The following is a 20,051-nucleotide window of genomic DNA, read 5'->3' as shown; positions in this document are numbered from 1 at the left end:
TCTTAAAAGAGAACTCTCCTCCAGTATGTAACAATAAATTAGTAGCCAAGTGTAAAATATTAGGCCTTACCCTTGACAATAGGTTAAATTTGAGAACTGGCATCTGGTACACGAGATAGCAAATGTAATAATTGAAAATTAGTTAACATAATTGGCATAATGGCATTTCAATGTTTACAACAGATTTGGTATCTGGATTCCTATTCTGGAAACTTATTGGTTTACTCCATAGGACTAATAAAAACATACTTAATGTAACACAAGGATAAATTATTATCTCACAATCATTTTAGTATTTATTCCAATGACAATAAATAACACATTCAACTTGTATAAAAAAATGAGATGAAGATGATGAGAATGACGAAATGATGCTCTCTTATTTGGTTCCTGTGGATAGAAGTGCGAGTAATCCACCAGCCAGCCCAACGGACAAGGTGTAGTTACTGATCTGGTCAAGGAAAGCGCTGTTTGGATGGCTATATGGCTAATTAATTTAGCCTGCTTATACGACTAGTTAAAAAAGTTCGGAAAAAGTTAGCTTAGCTAATGAATACAAACCTTAAATAAGAAGCTAAATGCTTATCGAGAATAGTCATACTCAAATTTTTCCACCGAAATAAGCTTTGAGTGGGGCCACGCTACTCTATCTCTCTCTAAGCCAAATTTTTGTCTCACCCTCTCTCACTAAGTCAGTTGACTTGGCCATGCGCTCGCAATAGAAGCGAACCTGGCGGCCACGGCGGGAACTATCCAAAATTCAAATATTCCCAGACTGAATTTTAAACATCTAAGCATTGTGCTTCTTATAAGGTTTGTATTCATTGGCTTAGCTATGCAGGTCATTTGATTCAAAGACTACATGGCTCCAACATGGGGACCGCCTTCTCCTAAGAGATGACTAAATTTATTCAATCAAGCTTTGTAAGGTTATTTACGCCTAAATGGGTCCTAAATAAATCTGTGTAAATTATTGTAATCAATCACAATCAATTGTATTATGTGTAGCTTAGACTATTGCCAAAAAATGAGACAAAAACAGCCAATGGGCTCAATAAATAATGAATGTCTGTAAGAAAGTTTTCGAACAACTGCCTATTAGTGGTCCGTGCCAGAGTAAGTACAATAAAACAGAAAGTTTTATGATTGGCAACTGAAAAATTATTTGTATTCAATTATTGATTTTATCATTCAATATTTCTAAATATTTTTAAGATTTTTAATGCGATAATTTTCTAGTGTGATTCCGTATATTGTTAATGCTTGGCTATTGATTAACCTTATTACAATGACAATTTACAAAACCCTGACTTACCACGCTTTACTCGCTTAAATGGCACAAAATGGAAAAAAAACACAGAATAAAAACATAAACAAAAATGTTCACTGGATCAATAAAAAGTTGCGTTTGGATTTGTTTGTGTTTACTTCAGAATCTAGGAGCGCTGCTGTCGATGGCTGGTAGGTTAGACCAAATAGATTTGGAGGCGGTAGGAGAGAGAACTGACATCACTATAATTTTGATATCTGCCAATCATATAAGTGAAATGCATACTTTGAAAAAATCACAGCATTCCTAGATACTAATGTAGACATTTCCAAATTCAAACACAATGTTTTTTGCTCAGTGAAAGTTTAGGATAGCTCTTTATTCTATAAAATAAACTGATGCTATTTTAAGTAAAAGATTTTTAAAACTACAATGTTCAAACAGAATTGAATAGCTGACTGGAAGTTTGCAGCAAGAAATGCTCAAATTTGTTACAAAATTTAAGATTCTCAAGTATGTAACTTATCTATTGTGTGTAGTTAAAGGATACACGACTGGAGTGAAGCTCTTCAGGACGTAAAAGCTGCTGAAGATGACGAGAGCAAGGAACAGAGCGTTGTTGTAGAAGATGGAGAAAGTTGTCGCTTCATAATCAGCCACTTCGTTTTTCTTCCACAAAATCCTGAGAGAACCACAATGATTTTAAACAATATATATAACTAATGCACTTGTTGCTCGAAATCGAGCAATTGCAAAGTATTCCAGGCGTTATTTCAAAATGAATAACAGTCATAATTTCCGATTACTTAAAAGAGTCAACTCAAAAATAATGTAATCAATCACTCCACTACTACAGGGATATACCTACAGTTATCAAAACTGAAAACGAACTCACTTAAAAACGAACAGTCACTCCATTCCAGTTGTCGAAACTGAAAACGAACGCTTTTGTATCATATGTGTTTACTATGAATAGCTGTAATTAATACAAATTATTCTTCTGTTAAATAAACAAAATCTATCCTTCATAAGAAATACATTGGTATTTTGATGGCCTGTGGGGCAAAGCCCGAGGACTTTCATTACATGAATTGGTAAAAGGGGGCTTTGAATTGGTAAAAGTCTACACAAAAAATACTTAATTTTGACACGTCGTTTTTAAAAATCCGTCCATTATTAACGGAGGAGTAGTGTTTCGTAGAAATCGCCTTCACGTATTATATATGTCATGGTAATACAAAAACATCTTTGGGAGAAGGTTACTATTGTAGAACTTTGATAAAAAGTCTCGCATGGAGATGATCAAATAAGACGTGTAATTAATGACTTCTCAAAGACTAGCGTCTCGGGGTACTGGTCAAAAACCGATGAGAACCTCTTCTGCGAATGAGTGGGGGGATTGTGGGAGATCCCCTCACAGCGATTTAAGAAAAATTATAAAATTAATTTTATATTCTTTAATTATAAAATTAACTGTCATAACCTAACCTAACCAAACTGGCTGATAATATAAAAAAGATAGAATATAAAAATCCACTACACCCCGAACACCGATGGCTGATCTCGTATCGTTGCGGTAATGGTGTTCCCTCAAGACAAGAGATTGACGTCACGCCCCCCGCTTCTTCACAAAACTAGTTTCTCAAAGAGGTTTGCAGTAACATATGATTAGGGGTGACAATGTAAAATAAAGCATACCCTAGCTAAAAATGAAAATTTTTATCAAGGGTACTTGTTATCGAGGTTCCACTGTATTATAATCCTGTAAAGCAGTATGTACTGAGGAACGCTTGCTAAATAAAGGCTTTTTAAATTTTTTCTTAAAAACTCTAAAAAAATAAAATAAGATACCTATGATCAATTAGAGGTTAAGTTACCAATGTCACATTGGATCAATCTGTTGCTTAATTGTAACGTCAGCTGTTTTGTGCTACAACATTTTGAAAACATTTTCATGCTAATTATTAAGAATTCCTTTACGGTGTAATTCATTAAACATTTTCTATAGTGGATAGGACACAAAATATCAATATAAGTGAAACAAAACTTAAATTTCAAGTCAACTGAAATGATTAAACTGTTGGTTATGGTGCCAGTGAAATGTAGCGAGAGAGTTAATGTCAAGTTTTAGCGAATTTCCCATATAGGGAATAAGCTATTACCGTAGTACTCATGGTAAGACCTGGACGCAGGACCGATTTTTTGTTTGTTTTGAGGTCCCTAGAGGCCAAAAACACCATCCGTTCAAATTCATATATATATATATATATATATGTCCGTTAGTGCGATAACTCGAGCAAAAATGATCCGATTTTGATGAAATTTGGTACAAACGTGTAAAACTACATTTATTCGAACGAGTTCGCGATCCAGCATAATCGGACCATGGGAACAGGGGTTTATGGGGTAAAAATGGGTTTTTCCCATTTTTGACCCTAAAAACAAAAAAATTTGCATTTCTTTCTAAACCGTTTTGTAGAGCTTAAAAAAAGAAATAATTTAGTATATTGAAGCGCTGTTGTATGCCTAACTGTCACGGAGAAAATTAAAAAATAGTGTAATTTAAAATTCCTATGTTATTCTTATGGAGAAAATTAAAATTATTGTAGGGCCTACTTTACTTGTTTATGGATATATATTGATAACATTATGCAAATTTATTTATTTCATCCTATACTATTGACGTATGGTCAAAAAACACTTTACCTTCCCCGTAGCAGCAAACCTAAGCACTCGTTAAATCTAATCCTATATATAATACGAGTAAAATTAGAATACAGTACTTGTTACTTCGATCTGGGAATCGGCTCTAACAAAAACGTTTATTTTTACGGAATAACTAAGTTCTGGGTCAAAAATAAGTTCTAGACCAGTGGTATAGCCAGGAAAAATCTATTTTCGCCATAATATGAGAACAAACTTTTGAAAATTTAACATGGGCCTTATGAGAAAACATTCCGCCATTATTGTCATTTGTTTACATTTTAAGACATAACTTGGCGTTCTGTACCCACGGGCACCTCAGCTTGCGCATGCACAGAATGCTCTTGAAGCACATTCCGAGGTAACTGTTGTACTTCTGATGTGTATTAGCTTCTGACATACAATTTTGTCAACTAGAGACAGAGAGAAAGAGGACGACTCGACTTAGCTCCAGTTCATTAAATCGTTTGATGTACCGGTATAAGAATTTGTATTACATTATAAAACTTTCCAGAGTAATGAGTTTCTTATCCATTAAAACACTATTCTTACATTATCCTCAGCTGTATTACTGTTTATTTAATACTTTTGCCAATATAAACGAGCAATATATTTGATTTTTAACGCTTTTAATAATAATTATCATCACTAAATTACTCTTTTCGTCAGTTATCGAGTCGTGTCGTCAATAATGTCGTCTGATTCTGACTGATGTCAGATGTTACACTGAATCGGTCACAAGGATAATAATTAGTTGTAACCTACAACTAGCTTACCTAACTAAGTTTTAGTGTTGCTATTAGCAGTGTGGGATGATTGCACTGGACAATTTAGCTATCTATTTCAGAAAAATAAAGTTTAAAATAAATCAAAACTCTAGGATCTGTTCTTAAGTTTTGGCCGTTTTGAGATGAATGCTTTCAGAACTCAGTTTAGCCTAGCCTGAACAACTAGACTAGTAGCTTGACTTAGTGGTTCATCCATGTTTAGTTTATTAACACTAATCAATGCCTAATCTAGATTCTAGATTATACGTGCCTTATTCTACTCCGTTTTAAAACTAATATACATAGGCATAAGCTTTAATTTTTGTATTAAATACTGGGTTCATCATTAAGGTAACTCGGTTAGGTTGCTTTTTATAAATAAATAATTGTATGAATCACTAATACCCTATATCATCTAAGTGTGTTCAGTACATAATGACACTCTCTCAAAAAAGTACTAATCCTAACCCCAAAAAAATAGGTAGGTAGCTTTAGGCCTAAAGAGTATGAGTGTTTATATTTATATCACTTATATTTATATCTCTGTGGTTAGGTTTTAGTTATGTTTGCCTTAAGATGGCTATAAGCTTAGGACTAGATATAAAATAACTCCCAATTAACTTATAGTGCAGCCTAGCCCTAATTTGTCAGTGTCAATGAAATAGTGCAATATCAAGGACAACCAAACTTGGATATACAACCATGTTTATACCTAAGGTTCCTTTTTGGTACTCACCAACAAGGATCAACCGTAATTGTTTTCAGTCAGAAAGTGTCCTGAGTTTCCGGAAAATTGTAACTTATTATATTTTAAAAATTAAGGGTAAATTAAACGTTTCGGTTCTGGTTTCGGAGCGAGTCCAAGTTCTTGCAGTGACTAATACTTCAAAGGAAGGAAGGTGGGAAGATTTTCTTACTGCTGGTAGCCTTTTTCGAATTCAGCGTGAAAAATACTGGGTAATTTCTATAGTTTGGGCCATTTAGGGGAACCAAACAAATTTTTAAAAACTCTTCTATCTCATCATTTCAGTAAACCATGATATTATTATTTGAATAGAAGTTAAATAGGTGTCAAGAAAAAATATACCACAAATTATTATTTTTGGGATAGAATTACATTTGACCAAAGAATACTCTTTAAGTGTAGTGTAGTGATAAAGTTTCCCGATGCAAAGCTCGGTCCCCAGGTACTGTTATTTAAACAGGGAATAAATAACCTATGTCTTATTTATGGAATTATTTTAGTAGAAATATAATCAGACAAGTTGAAATTCGCTTAGTCTGCAGGTTTGCTGCGACGGGGGTATTTTAAATTGTATTTCATTTTAATTATTGTATATGTAGATGTTTAAATATTTTCCAACAATACAACCATAGACAAATAGAATGAATATAGTTAACAGTCAGGAAGGTTCCACGATGTGCCGCTAGAGTGTGTTCGATTTGCTGCCGTCATCGGCTCCTCATAGTATGCTACCAGCAGACGCTGCAGCGATGTGCGCCATAATTACACGGCACTCCTATCGGTGGACGCCCGAACATATGCTAACCGCAGCACTGCTGTCGGTCTATATGTATTCTATTTGTCTATGATACAACTGACAAACTCCACGGTGAGAGATTTGAACCAGATTGATAGATAAGTATTGACCTAAACACATGCCCAAACACAGGTGCGTAGTGTTATCATTATCAATAATTATTTTTTCTGTATGTTAAGTACTCTTTGCATTTTAGTATGCAATATGGGAAGAAAGAGATTTTTGATCTCAGCTTTGGACAGCCTGATAAAGCTGTGGTGCAATCAAACTACAATGGATTGAACATATGCTAGTTGGGACGATCAAGAGATCAATCCGTCTTACTAGTTGTTGTTTCAGATTCATTAAAATAGAAAGCCACAGGGTTTTCATAGGTAAAACACTTGTTATAGAAACTTATTTCCTGTGTGTTGCTATTAACTTATATAACAGCAAACATTTTTAATAATTACCTCTCGTCTTTTTCCTTCTTGCTCATTTTCTTGTCTTCAGCGAGCTTCTTAGAAACTTCACGTGTTACCGCTTCTTCTCTTTTGACAGCAACCTGTCCAACAACAATATGGGTACGGTATGAGTGATATGAGCAAAATTTTTAAAAGATACTTTAAACATTGTTCGAGGTTAACTTTGCTTATGGTAAACCAAACAAAATTAGCATTGATAGCAAATGAAATAATAAATTCAAACAACTTTCCAGATCCAAACATCGGCTTGGTTAATAACATTGATAAGTTAGTAAATAAAAATAATGACATATATAAAATTGAAGGCCATCCAATTTTTTTTTCTTTTCAATATCATTACAGTAAGATGTGTTTTAATTTCTCACCTTGTGTTTAAGTACGAACTTTGTGTTCTTGTAGGCCAGAGCTACCAGGTAAGCACTGCCGAGAGTCACTACAATGAATGGAATGATGGAAGGGTACAAGTCAATCATGTGTATTCTCCAGAAGAGCCCTGAAAAAAAAACACAATGGTTCAAATAATGGTGAATGAGCAAACTAATCAGCTGTTTGTAGACTAATCATCGCCTGAAACACAAGCTGTTAGCAGCCTAGCCTTTTCAGTACTTTCCTGTTAAAGGGAACATTCATTATTATCGATGATTTATTTTCGATACATCAATATTTTATTTTTTCATTCGATATACCTATTAATATTAACAAATTATTATCAGCTGGTAACTACGATAAATAAATATTGTTCAGTATAAACAAACAATAAAAAAAATTATATTGAAATGAAACTGTTCTAAACCAACCTAACTAACCAAACTTGCTGTAACATTTAAAAATTCCGTTTGATAGCCTGTTCCCCATATGCCTTTTCTATTATCAAACGGAATTAAGGGTTGCTGGTTTGGCGTTAAACAGTAGCCTACATTGATTTTAGGATGATAAGTTAGGCCTATAATACCATTGATTAATGGGTAATTTTTTTGTATTCAAAAGTCTTACTTCAGTGGTGTAGCAACCGTGGAGCGGTCGCTCCAGGGCGGAAAGCTCTAGGGGCGGTACTTCTTCAAGAAAATAAAACTGTTATATTTTTTTAAATTCTGATATTAACACGCAGCTTTATTATTGTTTTCTAACAATACCCCAGCTCTTAAAACCACAAAGGGTTGTAAAGATATTTTAAAAACACTTTCTTTAAAAAGTAAAGACACAAGACATGATGGGGCCCGAGTGCCTAAAGGACTAACCTGACTCGCATTAAATTTCTACTTCATCACATTAATATGTACTACAATTTAAACCTTGCTCATAGAATTAAGTTAACTGTAACTTACAAATTGGAATTGCCGAAACAATGAATGCGTTTCCATAAAACAACGCTGATGATTTGGTTGAAACATTGCGGCTAAAATCTTGGAGAAGCAACTCTTCTTCCTTGGTGAAAGTGGACTTATTTTTTAAAGACATAATACCTTAATAAGATATATTAATAATATAAATTACAATAGATACAAGTAAAATGGATATTTTAACCACTTAGCCAACTCTACAACTGATCACAATAAATACTTGCGAAAAATAGAAACAAGGGCTTGTGAACGGTCACCACAATGCAACGCAGGTGTACGAATGTACGATAAATTTAGAAGACGTCAACAAGCGTTTTGAAAATGTCTGCTGTGAATTGGCAGCTGACCCTAAAACGTCAGCAAACGTGTCCTCTGTACTTTTGGTTGAAAGGAAAGCCAACCATAAAGGATTGTTCTAACACTATAATAAATTCGGGGAGTCCCAGATGACCGACATAACAAATGACCGAAACCATAGACTAATGCCGAAACTTATGATTGTTCTAACACTATAATAAATTCGGGGAGTCCCAGATGACCGACATAACAAATGACCGAAACTTATATAGACATAGTCATGCTCATATTTGGCAGACGACATTCCAAACATTCAACAGTTTCAGCTTAAGGGAGTATGTTTTATCTATGATAAAACTATGATAAAACCATAGAAAAACATACATAGATAAAACTTACATGCTCCCTTTGTAGATTTCCCATTTTTATTGGGCAGCTGAAGCCACAAAGGGTTATTGTATAGTTATTTCTGTCCGGTGCACTAAGGAGGTCGTGTTTTGTTTACTATTTTTATCTTATTTCAGTCATTAGAAAACCCTGTTTAACAAAATAAAACGATATAATCATAAACAATATCTCATCCTCTAGTTATATAACCAAACAGTAAAGCAGAAATCATGAAATTAACTCTAAAATAATAGAAACAAAATTTCGTCAACACTAGCCACCAGTGTCGCCAGACATGAACTAGACATGAAGAACGAGCTTCAAAATATGATATATATAATATGTTGGTTGTTTGTGATGTATGTCAAATGCGGCAGTTGTGTACGTTTTATCATAGATAAAACATACTCCCTTAGGTTTTATCATAGATCAAACATACTCCCTTAGTAGATTTCTCATCCTTATGGAACAGCTGAAGACAATTTTATTGTTAGTTCATGTACGGTTTATGTAGAGGTCGTGTTTTGTTTACAATTTGTTTCCCGTCATTACAGCCATTTAAAACCTTGTTTAACCAAATAATACGATCTAATCATAAACAATAACTTGTCCCCTAGTTATATAACCAAACAGTAAAGCACAAATCAAGAAATTAACCCTAAAATAATGGAAACAAAGTTTCATCGACACTAGCGCCTTTGTGTCACGTACATGAACTAGACACGAAAAACGTGCTTCAAAATTTACAATGGGATGAGAAGTCTACTTGTGTTGGTTAGTCTATGGTTTTATCATCAAACCGAAACTGAAATAACCCACTTTGATTGGACAGAATAGCAATCCAACGGGTTGACGGCCAGTGTGCATGGTGAGGGATTGTGAGTGTGGCACCTTATTGTCGCCATCGTGCGTGGTGGCAAGTAGACGGGAGCGTAAACGACAACTCGTGTCATGATGGTACCATTGATGATTAGATACTGAAGATGGTACCAGTACCTACGTTGTCGGGCCGTCGGGGTAGTACACGGGTCAACCCATTACCTCGGGTATTTTTGGGGGACATATTGCCATGTTAATAAGAACAATAACGAATTTGTAAACATAAAAATTGCCCTGCCCATACATACACTCCATTGTAAATTGGTGCAACGACTGTTTTCAGAATTGCGAATTGCGGCATTTCCACTTTCGTCTCGCAGCGGCTTTTTACTAGGGGTGGCTATGCCATGACCCATTGAAAGGAGATTTGGATGGATCATGGTCAAGGCGCCCCAAATATCCCGGCGCCGGGGGATTTTCTGTATTATTATAGCTACAGTAGCGATAGCGATGTTAGTTTATCATTGACTATAAAAACTAACTTCTCCCATCTTGAAAGTTAAAAATTGATAATAATTTTATTAGCAGAGCATTGATTTTCGCTACAAATATTACATGCTGTTTTGAGCCCTGATAAAAATGTTAATCGCCAACCTCAATGGTAAATTGTTGGTTAGTCTAGATGCTATTGATCTACAGACAGACTTGAACTTGAGTGATGTATTTTTAAGGTCATTCTGATCTATTGTGCACATAGGCAGAAAGGGTGGGTTCCATAATATCGACAACCGTAGAAATTGATCGAAACTGAATTATTCCCAGTTTGTCGACACTGGAATATTCCCACTTAACCGACATCCCAAATAACCGACGTCGCAAATGATCGACACCACAAATTGTCGACATCCCATATTGTCGACAATGAAATAGTTTCATTTTGTCGACACTGAAATAGTCCCAGTATATCGACAAGCACCCGTTCTTCGGAGCTACTCTTGAAAAGGAGTTGTTCTAATTCATCGTTCAGTTCCTCAACTCACGAGTCGCAATATTTGATTCCGAATTCCGACGGACATCTTCAAGTTGGCCATTTATCGACTAAAAACTTTTATATTGTAGCCTAAATATTTATTTTTTTTATTTCTTTCCTTGTTTACAAGAAAATAGATAACTCGAGTGTTACAAACAATAGTTTTTAAGGAATAATGTGAAATAAGTTAGTTTTTATAGGATAGTAGAAAACTTAATCAACATGATAACTTAATAACATTACCAGACACTAACTTAGGTAAGTCACCAACAAGAACCTAAGATACCTTACAGCTTATTCGTAGGCTAATTCTGTATCATCAAGCAATATTGTAGCAAATGTTTGAATAGGCATTATCCCTAGGCTATTAGGATTGTCTCTTTTTCCTACTGACCCAGTGTCAACTTTAAGAATTTGTTTGTGTAAAAATATTTGGCTGCACTTTAGTTTATGTCCTACATTCATTCAAATGAAAGATATTAATACATAGACTATTTAATATTTTGAATATTTCATTCCGTTAGTTAGGTTAGGTTTTACCCTAACATTACCCAAAATTGATATAAGGTAAGTAGGCCTAAGTTTATTGTTGAATGAAATAATCAATATGACTGGGACAGGTGGCGTCGTCCTGTAATCCAGCTTAGGAGGTCACGAATTGTGGATATTCATAGGCATGCACTGTGGATGCGATACTCCCTGGTGTGGATTAACATCCGCACGAGTGAGTACTACGACTATCCGCAGTACTATCCTGATAATTAGACCAATTTGTATCTCAAGGCAATAATGTGGTTCGGATTCCACTATAAACCGTAGGTCCCTTAGTTGCCATTAGCTGTATGGGCTATTAATTAACAGCTGTGTCTAAGGAATGTCGGCCTTAGTCACTAACAAGACTACAAGATCGTGCCACTTATCCTGATCCTACACTCATTTCCATTCATACTTGGCTTAAAATACGGTACCTACTTTGTATGGTCGCCAAGTAATAAGAAAGAAAGTATTAAAGAAATATATTCATTGGAATGAGTGTAGGACGTTAAATTATGTGCTGTCAAATATTCTAGAGCTGTTTGTATTTACTAGACTTGGATTAAAAATGACATCAATGTTAATTTTATAGATGATCCTGGAGCAAAGGCTGTAATTTGACCTGAACCCAAATTGGTCTCTATTTGAAATATTGTCTTGAACCAATAAGTTAAGAGGACTAAGTAACCTTTCTGGACGACATTGCCATCGACATCACTGCAGATGAGAGAGAAAGAGAGACCAGAGTTGTGGACCCTGGAGGCAATTACCATACTGCCGTGATAATGTTACTTGGTCTAACCATAACTTAAGTGAGGTGAGTCAACATTCTTTCCCCTTTGTGATAGATTCTAGGCTATGTTTGTTAACTTAGTTATTCAAAGTTCACATGTGTACTTTGGTAAGTATTATCCGGAGGCTACAGATAGGCTATACAGCGCTTTGCGGCGGTTATGTTAGGTTGGGTTATCATAAATGAAAGGAAGATTTTTATGTCCTAGGCCTACTGTCCATATTTGGGTGGGTTCCATATTATCGACAACCATAGAAACTGATCCAAACTGAATCATTTGCATTTAGTGTTGAACAGAGTTTGAACAACTACACGTTGGTGAGTCGGTGGCTCAGTCGGTAGCGTCGCGGACTTCGGGCCCAAGGCAGTAGTGTCGTGGGTTCGGTTCCTGGTCACTGCCACTAACTTTTATCAGTACAGTTCACCTTTGTACTGTACCGGCTCACCCCTTGCTTTGCTGGATACGTTCCACGCACAGATCTGTAGTCTATGTGGACGGGCAAATGGAAGGTTAAAAGAGGCTGCCAACCTCTTTTTTTAAAAAAAAAAAAAAAAAAAAAAAAAAAACAACTAATTATTTATATGTTTTATGGTAACTTTAGGGAAAATATAATGTGTAACACAAGTGCAAACTGCCTTTGCTGCACTCGAGAAACTTTCCACACTCGCCTACGGCTTGTGCGTAAACATTTCTCTTAGGTGTAGCAAAGTGCCACTTCGCCCACTAGTTACCTACACAAAACTAACTATTATTAATAGTTTTTGGTGGAACATAAGGATAATTAATTATCTTTATGCAAATTTATAGTTTTTTTATAAAAATTTAAAACTAGGCCCCTACTTAAAATGTATTTGGATTTATCTCGAAACATGTTGTTTGGAAATGTCTTAATTAGGCTAGAGCTTGCATTTTTGCGAATTGGGAAATAACAAATAATTAATATTTAACACGTTCGCTACCGAGCGACGCACATATGCGTTGGTCCGGTCACTCCTACAGACCAAAAGGAATGATCATGACGTTGCTTACAGACCAAGTGATATAGGAATAACATTGCCAACAGACCAAAAGAGAAATATCGTTTAAATGGACAAATTGACTTCATATTAACCTTGAGTGAATTAGTAAGCAATAAATATTGTTTTTATTTATCGTTTTGAGCAAATTTTAAAACGCTGCATATATGCGTTGGTCAGTCTATTTAATGAAATCTAGATAAAAAGATTACCTACATTTTCGTTTCAATAGACCAGGCGACACACGTTTAAGCGTCGTTGTAAATTTGGTTGTTTCAAGCTTTTACACAAACAAATAAAGAAACTCCACCACTCGCCAAAAGTGCAAAGGTTATAACGTTTACATCTGTTCTGAGATGTCGCGGAATGCACAATGTAAACAACAATGTTGCCAACTGTTGTGTGACGTAACCAATCGTCATATCCACAGACCAAGCGACGCACATTTGCGGCAGATATCCCTCTAGACCGATACGATAAAATCAGGGCTTTAAAATAGACCGTTGCTAAGAAATACGCTGATTAATAACATTGAATACCGACGCAAGTGTGCGTCGTTAGTCTATTCCAATGTGATCAGCTGACGCAAATATGCGTCGGTGGTCTATTGTGAGAAACGAGTCGACGCACAATTGCGTCGCTGGTCTATGCGAACGTAAATTCCATATAATTGTGGTAGCGAACAAGTTAAACCAATTTATTTTGTCTAAACCAAATTATTGTTAAAAATTATAATATTTGTACTAACTTGACCCAGATTTGCTCAAACATTTTCCTATTAGCTGTACGTATTTGAATATCGCAAATATAGAAAGGAGTGTACACACTTGTATTATTTGTTGGACTAAAATTATTTGTATAATACTATTTTTTGCAATATTTCTGTACAGAACTGAAGCCTACCAGTAAAATGGGGGCGTTGTAATTAATATCCTCCGACATTGAAGAATACAGGGGAGAGGGGCAGAGGAAGAGGAGATGGAGGATGGGGAGAAGTAAAGACTAAGATTGAAGAGAACTAACTAATGGTAAGTTTTGCCATTTACTTAAATTTAATACTTATAAATCCAGGGCCGTATCCATTGCCCCCAAGCCTATGTCGCATAACCCTCCTGAATTACTAGTATTTAACCAGCATTTTAACTCGAGAGGTGCCCAAAAATTTGCTTTTAGCGAATTTCCCATATAGGGAATAAGCTATTACCGTAGTACTCATGGTAAGACCTGGACGCGGGACCGATTTTTTTTTTGTTTTGAGGTCCCTAGAGGCCAAAAACACCATCCGTTCAAATTCATATATATATATATATATATATATATATTTACCTATATATATATGTGTGTCCGTCAGCACGATAACTCGAGCAAAAATGATCCGATTTTGATGAAATTTGGTACAAACGTGTAAACGTACGTTTATTCGAACGAGTTCGCGATCCAGCATGATCGGACCATGGGAACAGGGGTTTACGGGGGGTTTTATGGGGTAAAAATAGGTTTTTCCCATTTTTGACCCAAAAAACATAAAATTTAGCAATTTCTTTCCAAACCATTTCGTAGAGCTTAAAAAAACAAATAATTTAGTATATTGAAGCGTTATTATGCGCCTAATGGTTACGGAGAAAATTCAAAAAAATTGTAAATTTAAAATTCTTATGTTATTCTTATGGAGAATAAGTAAACTGTTGTAGTTTGCTTGTTTGTGAACATATTTTGATCGAATTTGGAAAATGTTTGATCATTTCTTACTAACTATTCACATTTTACAAAAAAAAAAACAGTTATACCCTCCCTGATGCAGCAAACCTAAGTACTTGTTAAACTAATTCAATTTAAATCTATATAAATAAAATTAAAGTTTTGTCTGTACATTGCTTAGAATCATGCAGTTTTTGGTTATTATTACGTTTCATAGCCTAAGAAAGCCGAAACGAGTCTTATCTCAATTTCTGTCTGTTTGTCTGTCCATTCTGTGACACCGTCTGTAACGCCAAAATGTCATTTTACGCGGCCTACTCCTTGAAAACTAGAGTACAGATCAAGATTCCAATTATTTTTCTGTATTCACTGGATTGGCTAGAGTGTCTTTGGCTATTAAAATATGGCCTAACCACTTTTGAAAAAATATAACGAACCATCAAAAACCCAATTTTGTTAGATTTTTGTCAAGTTTTCTCCTAATGTTTACTATTACATTTTATGAAATAACGAACAGCTGTTTGGATCAATTCTCACTTCTAGCTGTCACTGATATGTTTAATTGTTTACATTACATTTTGTTTACAAATACTGCAACATTTCCAATCACATTTTGTACGCAAATCGAAAACCATTAATTGAGGAACCAAGTACGTTAATTGACCTTTTGACTTGCATAACGGATTTAATCGATCGCAAGTACTATAATGTTAACTGTAAATTAAAATAATCATCATCCACATTCAGGTCAAGAACCTGCAGATTCTATGTCTATAAAATTCAACTTAAGTTTTGATAACCAGGGAAAATACAGTAAATCAGTGTTGTATAAGACTGGGAAACTTAATTTTTTAAATAATCACCACTAATAGCCTACAATCGAGATTTTACGGCGTTTTGATCGCTGTTCTATCAAGTAAATAATTACTACAGTACTGCAGTGGGTGATCGCGGGTGTTGCTGCGATCCCGGAAGACCTTTACGATTTCGTTGTCAACGTTACAAGTGAGATTAAAAATGTTTTTCTTACATAACGGATTTAATTAAGTGCAATATCATAGTGTAACCGTAAATGAAATGAAATAACTAGGCATCATCCAGATCAGGAACCAGAAATTCTTTGTGTATAAAATTGTTCTTGAGTTTTTATAACCAGAAAAAAGACCTTGAATCAGTGTTGTATATGGCTGGGACAGTTAATGATCGTCGCCAATAGCTTACAAACAAGGTTTCCACTCATTGACGGCGCTTCAATGGCGATTGTGTAAAGTGTAAAGTAAAAAAATCACAACTGCAGTGGGTGATTGTAACAGAGGTTTACGGATGATGCTAAACTCGCTTTTCCAATGTGTCACTTTCTGTACTCACCGTGTAATGCAATCGCTGGACCATACAGCAAATAGGCCCATAGCCCATCTCTTGGGTACGTGTATGCCTTCCTATTTATTCATATAACAACCTTTTCGATGACGATCCTTGATACCAGTACTTTTCCATAGAATTTATAGCCTACCTACTTAAGAAATAAAATTACAAATGTCCAAAAACCCAACATTGTGTGATTTTTGTCACATTCAACTGACTACTATAAGATCCCCGTACGTAGAACGGGCACACAGCTAGTCAAGAATAAATGTTATATTTTTAAGTAGACATTTCAGTGTAAATCCAATCAGTCAAATGGAAATTCGCTTAGTCTGCAGGTTTGCTGCGGCGGGGGTATCGTTTTTTAGGAAATGTAGGCCATATTTTTTTACACCATAATTATAATTGTTCTGAATATGTCATAGTTTTTACATTTGGTAAGTACTGAAACAACAATAATTTTAAGACAAGAAATGGAAAAGCCCCTGTCAACAGAAGCAGTTGAAACAAGTATAAAAATTCTCATACATCAATAAGGTATTTAGTACAAACGTGGTTCAATAAGACCTTAGAAGAATATAGAATATCACAATTTTTTGTGATAATTTTGATTTATTTTGCTATAATCTCCTTTTATTTAGCTCTATACACTTATCTTAAAGTTTCTCCAACCTCGTTCAAATTATGTCCAAATAAATAGTACCCTACAAACTTGAAAAGCCTTCAAAATACTCTTCTGTTTCAGTGATGACCAGCTCCATGGCAACTAAAAATGTCCGCACGTAGGCCTTGAAACGCCCCTATCCCCACCACCTTCCGCCAGTCACTCGCCCGACAGGGCAGCAAAGAAAACTGTCAGATAATTTTGCCACACTCTGTACATCCTCTGACTGCCTGAAAATCCTACGGCAGCAAAAGAAGGCGTTGCGAGTCATCACGGGTAGTAGGAGGCGCGAACACTGTAGGCCGCTTTTTATAAGGACAGGCATACTGACTGTCTACAGTAGTTACATCCTCTCATCTGCAAAATATGTCCATGATAACCTGGGGAAGTTCAACAAAAGGAATGATGTGCACTGCCACAATACTAGGTGCAAAACAAAAATTGACATTCCTTTCCGCAGGCTAAGCAAAACCAGGGATGCTTTCCCAGTTATGGCCCTAAAGCTCTACAATAATCTCCCTGACGGAATCAAGCAGCTTGAGAGTAACAGGTTTGCCTCAAATCTTAAGAGCCTCATTAGAGATCAGCCCTACTACAGCTTGAAAGAGTTTCTCGAAGCAAACTTTGATAACAGTAGACCATTGTCCACGCCATCTGTGTGACACGTTACAACTCCATCTTGGAAGTTTTGTAAATTGTAAATAGCATTTGTAAATATGTATATATATAAATTATTTTGGACGCAGCTTATCCAGTGTGTTACTGGTCTCAGGCTAAGAAGAAGGTAATCAGGTACATTATATTTTGTCCTATACAAAATGGGATATATGGGTCGGCACTTATATATTGATCCAAACGATTACTGCAATTGTGGCAAAATTAAACGATATTGTCCTCGGTAATGACCAAATCGTGATTGCAGGGTCGTCATCTTCATCTCCCAAGGTCGCCAGTGGTTAAAATTGTGGGCATCCTCGGAGCAATCGTGAACATCTTTCGCGGTTGCGAGGCCTGATTATCGTCACCCGCAATCGCTGGTAGTCGTAAATTTCGATCACGCAATCTTTGCAGACGCTTTCGGCTATCATGAGAATACAAGACAAACTTGGATTATTGTACCCCCTAATTCTAACAGATTGTGGGAAAATTAATTTTCCAAGAGAAAAAGCATTCTTTTGAGGCCCCAAGTGTGTCCCCTTCTCAGGCTGAAGCCCTTGGCAATCGCAGTGTCCACTGTTAGGGGAATACGGCCCTGATTTGGAGGCCTATGTTGGTGTGGGGCCTGGTGCAAACCACCCCCCCCCCTCAGTACGCCACTGAGTAGCCTACATTAAATAATGATAGAAGTATGCATAAAAAGACTCTTTGTTCAGAATACTGTTTTTAATATTAATTTTTGTTCTGTTATATCCAGGCCTGATGACAGGGTGGATGGCGATGGAGGCATGGAGGTTGGGGGAGAGGAGGCTGAAGAAGTGGAGACAAGTTTGGATCCATTATGTTGATTAGTTTAACATTTATTTTGAACATCAGTATTTACATTTTTTTCTCATTTAGATTATTAAATTAAGATAATTTTATTGTTTTTATGAAGATGTTTTCTTACATTTTTAATATTTGTTTGTACTTCTGCCTGGTAAAAAAAATACTGTTTATTATGTTTGTTAAAATGATTACTTTCACTAACTGACCTTGTCTTGGGTAACAAGAGATATCTTGATATTTAACTAGCAGGGTGCCTGTTCTATGGGCGGGGATTGTATAAGTCAGTAGAAACCTTCTTATATTTCGATACTTGGTAAATTAACCATTTCCAACTTTATATAGTATAGATCGCTATTCCTGTATTGATGTACTGAAATGAATAAAATTATATGAAATTAAATGTTTTTTTATATATTTTGATGACACACTATTAAAAAGGCATAACAATATTCTAAAGTTTATAACAGCTAATGTTTGTGTTTTTATTAATGATTTATTGTGACTTTTGAGTGATTGAAGGATTTGTGATTTGGTTTTAAGGAGATTGATGTACCTAATTTTTTTAAATCTATATACTTATTAAATACGCAAGCAGGTTTTTTGTGACAATTACTTCTCCGAAATTACTGAACCGATTGACATGTTTTTGGTGTCATTGGAAAGAGCATAACGTGAAGTTGTGCAAGAAACTTTCTTTTTAGGGAAATAATTAGAGAGTGAGGACCTGGGGCCCTTTAAATTTTCGTATTTCTCCATAAGATTAACATGGCAAACAAACATTGTTATGAAACTCCAAATGTTGTCAGAAATTTAAAGTGAGAAGAAGAACATTATGTTAATTGTAAAATTGTGACAGAGAGGTTATGCAGAAAATCAGGTAGTTAAAAATAAAGACTGAAATTTGTAAACGTACTGGCGACAATGGGTGATACCACGCAAACTACATTATCATTGACAAAGACCAACATGGAGAACCTATTGCGACTATAAGTGGGAAACATTTCTACAACACACTAAAAGCCCATGGTGGAAGGAAAAAACATAGGTGTGCTATTCCCGTCATATTCTGACGTCACTTGTATTGCAAACAAAAGATCACCTGATAGTAACTGTCAAATTAGTATGTATTTGTTTTGATTTGATTGTTAATGTTTTTTTTTTATAAAAACACACATTATAAAAACAATAACAACCAAATCAAAACAAATACATATACTAATTTCACAGTTATAATCAGGTGATCTTTTGTTTGCAATCCAAGTGACGTTAGAATATGACGGGAATAGCAGACCTATGTTTTTTCCTTCCACCATGCTAAAAGCCAGATCAGCTTTTGAAACATGATAAAATATTTACAAGAAATGTTGATTATGTTGAACTGGTAAGTACATTGTGAGTATTATCATTAGTTACGTAATCTTTGAGTTGACTCTTTTAAACTCATCGGAATTTATAACTTATACTGTATTTGTTCTTAAACAAGTTATTTGTTTTTAAATAACTCCTTTATGTACTTCTTTGCGATTGCTCGATTTCGAGCAACATATACCTAGTTCAATTTATGGGTCAACTTTTTTTTATAAGAACCGGGTTTCGTTATTCATGTAACTATTGGAACACTTTATTATTATAGTATCCATAATACGAGTAAAAAAATTAAACATAACTAGAAAACACCACGTAGGATTCGAATCAGCTGCTTGATATTGACATTTTGTGGACATTGTGTGACTATTTTTATATATTTCAATCTACTGATGTAGTGGAAGAATATTAGGAAAATCGACCTAACAAATTCGGACTAAGTGGAAACTTTGCACAGTTGTTTAGTAAGCCCAAATAAATAAAATATCAAAAGTCCCCATAAATCCCTGCTG

At 35.3% G+C, this 20,051-nt stretch overlaps 1 protein-coding gene and 1 long non-coding RNA gene across 2 annotated transcripts; one reads left to right on the top strand and one right to left on the bottom strand.

Moving 5' to 3' along the window:
* Nucleotides 1–283: 283 nt before the first annotated feature.
* LOC128986117 (translocon-associated protein subunit gamma) lies at nucleotides 284–8,376 on the bottom strand. Its single transcript, XM_054406269.1, has 5 exons — nucleotides 8,071–8,376; nucleotides 7,111–7,238; nucleotides 6,734–6,825; nucleotides 1,821–1,952; nucleotides 284–446 (listed from the first exon to the last, which is right to left on the bottom strand). Exons 1-5 carry the CDS (start codon nucleotides 8,201–8,203, stop codon nucleotides 380–382), a joined length of 552 nt encoding a protein of 183 aa, XP_054262244.1. The 5' UTR covers nucleotides 8,204–8,376; the 3' UTR covers nucleotides 284–379.
* A 2,340-nt stretch (nucleotides 8,377–10,716) lies between these two features.
* On the top strand, nucleotides 10,717–13,968 carry LOC128986118 (uncharacterized). Its single transcript, XR_008490098.1, has 3 exons — nucleotides 10,717–10,876; nucleotides 11,745–11,969; nucleotides 13,853–13,968. It is a non-coding gene; the product is annotated as an uncharacterized LOC128986118 (long non-coding RNA).
* The last annotated feature ends 6,083 nt before the right edge of the window (nucleotides 13,969–20,051 follow it).

The sequence above is a fragment of the Macrosteles quadrilineatus genome, unplaced genomic scaffold (genome assembly GCF_028750875.1).
Source record: "Macrosteles quadrilineatus isolate MER2022 unplaced genomic scaffold, UCM_ALF_1.0 Scaffold_2__2_contigs__length_208266976, whole genome shotgun sequence".
Classification (NCBI taxonomy): Eukaryota; Metazoa; Arthropoda; class Insecta; order Hemiptera; family Cicadellidae; genus Macrosteles; species Macrosteles quadrilineatus.
This window is presented reverse-complemented; position numbering and strand designations above follow the sequence as displayed.

What these genes read in the sequence shown, in the direction of transcription:
- LOC128986117 (XM_054406269.1), bottom strand. Translation starts at nt 8,203, where the DNA reads ATGTCTTTAAAAAATAAGTCCACTTTCACCAAGGAAGAAGAGTTGCTT. An exon ending in TGTTTCGGCAATTCCAATTT is followed by an intron (nt 7,239 to 8,070) that starts GTAAGTTACAGT and finishes TTTTTTTTTCAG; the next exon opens with GGCTCTTCTGGAGAATACAC. An exon ending in AAGAAGGAAAAAGACGAGAG is followed by an intron (nt 1,953 to 6,733) that starts GTAATTATTAAA and finishes TGGTTCTCTCAG; the next exon opens with GATTTTGTGGAAGAAAAACG.